The sequence below is a fragment of the Oreochromis aureus genome, linkage group 23, assembly GCF_013358895.1.
Source record: "Oreochromis aureus strain Israel breed Guangdong linkage group 23, ZZ_aureus, whole genome shotgun sequence".
Classification (NCBI taxonomy): domain Eukaryota; kingdom Metazoa; phylum Chordata; class Actinopteri; order Cichliformes; family Cichlidae; genus Oreochromis; species Oreochromis aureus.
The window spans coordinates 31431529-31436164 of NC_052963.1; the positions used below are offsets into that span (position 1 = coordinate 31431529).

Sequence of the window (4636 nt, forward strand, 5' to 3'; positions counted from 1 at the left end):
CTGCAGATGTGTAGGCTGCACATCCATGACGTGAATCTTGCGCTCTATCACATCCGATCTGTTTGATTGAGATCTGGTGACTGTGGTGGTCATTTAAGTGCGGTGAACTTACTGTCATGTTCAAGAAAACATTGTAAGATTTTTGGACATTTTAATATTGAAGCCAGAAACTACTTTGCACCGTAAAACGAAATCACTAAATGTTAATGTTTTGAATCTGTATTTGTAAAATCACATAAATGCATTTGGGGTCTATTTGTTAAAATGAATATTTACTGGGGATTTTTTTTTTTTTTTTTGGCAAATTTTCATAGAAGCTATGACATGTTACTTTCTTACACTGTGTGGAAGTGAAATAAAATGTTGCTGTAATTCCGAAAATGCCTCGTGATTACTGACGAATTGGTTTTAGTATATTTCCAGAAACTAGTTCTGATTACTCTCATATTAGTCATTGTTCAGTTATGGCCACGGGATGTCGCTTTCTTCTAAGAACAGGTTCAATGTGAATCATGTGACCAGTCATCCACAACTGGGTAGGCTTTATGCAAATGAGTTCTGCGTACACAGGATTTTTACTACTGGAACCCGGACGCTCAGAGCACAGCGAGAGTCTCACTAGACAACAGAGGACGCACAGATTCCGCTCTGGATATTATACCAAGACCCGGTTGGATGTGCAATATGACTTTTGAAGATACCAGTGGAGATAATTCAACAGAAAGGTTAGCTTTGCGTTGAACTCTGCATTTTCCTTTAATTTAATTCTGTTTTTAATACGAATTTAGAAACTTTTTGTTAGAATTATTGGTTTGCAGATATAATTGCACACTGCCCGTTGTGACCGACATTCAGCCCTATTATATTGAGCCCTCTCGCGGTTCTTGCATTTGTATCACACATGCAACGTTACATGAGCTGGCATTCATATATCACGTGAACGGCGGTAGCTGGAAAATTGGGTCATCAAAGCTTAAACTAACAGCCTCACTGATCATGCGTGTTCTGATAAACTTTTGTTTCTTTAGAATGGACTCGGTGGCTACAGCGTTAGAGGAGGTCCTGAGCTCTGCGTTGCCTCAGGGTTGCATCACTGTCGGAGTTTATGAAGCAGCGAAGTCACTTAATGTGTAAGTTAATAGTAAGCTCGCTACTGCCGCACTAGAAAAACTAGCTGGGATGAGCATGAAGTAGTAATGTTTGCTTTACTTTTTCCTCATTGCTTTTAGGGATCCAGACAATGTGGTGTTGTGTCTACTGGCCACAGATGATGAGGAGGATGTGGCTCTGCAGATTCACTTTACCTTGATACAGGCTTTCTGCTGCGAGAATGACATCAACATCCTGCGTGTGAGCAACATGAGGCGTCTGGCAGAGATACTCGGCGGAGTGAAGCCTGGAGGAGAGCCAATGGACTTACACTGTGTTCTAGTTACTGTAAGTACTATTACTCACGTCCGTTTAGTTTAAACCTTGGGAATATTGCTCATTTCCCTTTGAGCAATCAAATGTACCTGGGGTTTATTGCTTCTCGTTTCTGCTGTCAGCACTTAGAGGGAGTTGGCATCAGTTATGCAATCTGAATTATTATTTGCACGTTTCGTAAATGAACAGATGGTAACCGCTTTGCCCTTTCCTGTGCAGAATCCTCAGTCATCCCCGTGGAAGGACCCTGCACTGAGCAAGTTGAACAGATTCTGCAGAGACTGCCGGTGTTTGGATCAGTGGGTGCCTGTTATCAACCTTCCTGACCGATGAAGCTGCTTGGAATATTAATGTATTGTGTGCACTGGGGAAAAAGTAACTGCCTAAGGCCTGTGTTAATGTCTGTGTTGGACTTGATTGGAAAGCGCCCCAGAGAGAGAGAGGTGGAGAGAGAGCGACTGGAGAGTTAGGGGAAGGAAGGGGAAAAAAAGAGCGTTCCAACAAATTTACCAGGTCAGGGTGAACTTGTGGGCCAAGGAAGAGTGACTCAGCTGTCTGGGTTCCCGGATTTTCTAACGTATGACTGCGCCTTTCTCTGCCGAGAAAGAATCCTTTTCGAGGAAACGGAATCATGTGAGCATGGAGCACACGTGGTGCCGAGCACAGGCGCATGGACTGGGGAAAAGCCGACAGAGTGTCTCAGCTGACAAGACTCCAGGAACTGGACCACACCAGAGTGGATCAGTCATCTGTCAGCTTGAGAAACTTCTCATGAAAATTTGACCAAATTGACTCAGCATTTCTTCAAGAGAACATTTAATTAATCTTATTTAAAAACTTGTCACTTTGATAACTCTGATAACTCAAAAGGGAAAGTTTTCACAGTTGATTATCATTATTATTATCATTATTATTATTATTATTATTATTATTATGGACAATACAATGTTTGTCCGGTAACTTGTTGTTATGTTATTAATTTAATGAGTTATATTTATTGTGCATAGTTGAAAAGATTGTGCCTTGAAAAGCTGAATAAAATAACATTTAAAAAACAGTTCTCGGATGGGTTTTGCTTTGCCTTGTCAGTAACTACTCCATCAGTGTACTTTTAGAAAATCATGCATGAATTTCCCGACATTCGGAGTTGGAGTTTGTTGTGGCATGTCACAAGGGAGGTGACACGTTTAATTATTTACTTGGCATATGCTTTCGCTTTTAAGGAGCCTGTGTCTTTTGCATTTCAGCATAGAGCCAACCTGTTTAGGAGGGTGTACAAGAAAGACTGAAGTGGAGTAGCTAGCATGTTTTTGGTAATCCACATGGTCTGAGAAGGAACTAGAGTTGTGCACCTCATCTGGGCTTTGTCTCCCAGCTTGAGAAAAAAAAAATCTAGCCTGTGGCAGAAAACTGGACAATTACAAGTCTTTTCAGACCAGATCAGCTGGCTTTGAAATATGCTGCAGCCATGAGGTTTCTTGAAATAGTTTACTCCTGCATGGGAACCCTAGTAAATATTGACCTTTTGCACATCTTTGAGATCTTATTACACAAAGGGGTGGAGAATTCCCATTGTAGTTGAATCTAAGTGGGATTGGGCTCATTGTGACAGCTCCTTCTTCACACCCCTCTGCATTTACGCAATCACTGCTAAATTTACTGCTGAGAGAATTAAAAATAGCAGTGAGGCATGAAAAAAAAAAACTGTTGAAGACCCCTTTCAGGCTGTAAAACGAGAAAACCAGAACTTATTGGTGCTTGCACAGAGTGAGAAAGGACAAAGGTTTCCACACAGAGGGTCACGAGACAAAGGATGCATGAGTCAGGGCTATTCAGGTCTATTGCTAGAGCTGTACAGTACTTTAGCTTTATGCCTAAAAATAGCCACATGAATAGAGGCATACCCTCTGACCACCGACAATAATAGTTCTTGTAATTAACATGCAGTGTACGCACAGAGACTGACCCGATGAAGAGATGTCAGTTTGCAGGCAGGGATATCACAAAGACAACATTCCTCTCAAGTGGAGGGATAACAGATGGGGAGGGAAAACTGGGTCAAAAAGGGACTGGAAGACTGAGGAGGAATGTGGGGTATGACAGAAGCTGCATGGTTTGTGGTTGTGTTAAACTGACTGCAATAAACAAGAAAAGTTTGCAAATCTGATAAACTGTATAGAGGTCTGTACATGTAGATAACGTCAACCATAGAATTTTTAGATCTGAAGGGGTTTTTTAGGTTGTGAAACAATATCAGAAATAGTAGAGTCTGATCTGTATGACATGACACCTCCTGAAAATCGGTTTGATCGCTGAAAGGCCTTCCTGACACTGAGGGAGGAGCTTCTAAAAGTAGGTGAGATACTGGAGATAGTGGATTATTGGCTTATCCCAGGGCTTCTTCATTACCAGGTAACACTATCACTGCAAATGATGCTGCTACAAAAGCCAGCCATGTAAGTCATCTGACTCGAGTGGAGATTACATGAATGTGGGCCAACAAATATGGCCTGACCTGATTTTGGATGTAACATCACACCTGAGAAGACTGAGACAGGAGATAAAAGGGTGCTCACCGAAGTAGGGATTATTGCATAACATGGTACTCATGGCTTACGGGCATGTAAACAACTTTGCTGAGAAATTGGAACAAATTAGAACAATCAAAAATGTTTGTGCCTGTGACCCAATTCACTCACCCACTTGTCTAAACACTGTGACTTGTGATTCAGACAAAGGAGTAATATTCATGCTGTTACAATAAGACATTTTCTATATAATTACAGTGGTGGGCGTGCATATAAAACAAGGTCAAACTCTCAATTAATGAGGTCAGCAACCCCTCATAGCCAAAAGCTCAAGCTCCAAATTGCTTTAAATGCTCGATATCAGGACATTTTTCTACTCTCAGCTCTACATAATGTCAGTGAGAGTGGATATCCCTACTATGAATTTTTTAATGTCAGGAACACAGCTACAGCTACAACCACAGCTGTTCAAACCCTTCTGTTTACAAGGGGCAGCCAATCAGAAGATAGCTTGCTTAAAGGTAGGACAGTTTGTTTTAGATGTTGGATTCACTTAAGATCTGCACCAAGGCTCAGTCTAAGAAAAATAAGGATCATCATGAACTTTAAATGATGAAAACCTACTATTGTAAGGTCCAATATCAAACATATGGAGCCAAAAAATGAACACAGTAGACCCTCCA

General features: G+C 41.2%; 1 protein-coding gene across 1 annotated transcript; it reads left to right on the forward strand.

The window, feature by feature from the left end:
- Positions 1 to 564: 564 nt before the first annotated feature.
- gadd45ab (growth arrest and DNA-damage-inducible, alpha, b) lies at positions 565 to 2482 on the forward strand. Its single transcript, XM_031757857.2, has 4 exons — positions 565 to 725; positions 1029 to 1130; positions 1230 to 1437; positions 1645 to 2482. Exons 1-4 carry the CDS (start codon positions 676 to 678, stop codon positions 1756 to 1758), a joined length of 474 nt encoding a protein of 157 aa, XP_031613717.1. The 5' UTR covers positions 565 to 675; the 3' UTR covers positions 1759 to 2482.
- Positions 2483 to 4636: the final 2154 nt, after the last annotated feature.

Bases quoted from the DNA above. Each gene is read 5' to 3' on its own strand.
- gadd45ab (XM_031757857.2), top strand. From the start codon at position 676: ATGTGCAATATGACTTTTGAAGATACCAGTGGAGATAATTCAACAGAA. The intron at 726-1,028 runs GTTAGCTTTGCG...TTGTTTCTTTAG, and splicing joins GGAGATAATTCAACAGAAAG to AATGGACTCGGTGGCTACAG. The intron at 1,438-1,644 runs GTAAGTACTATT...TTTCCTGTGCAG, and splicing joins TACACTGTGTTCTAGTTACT to AATCCTCAGTCATCCCCGTG.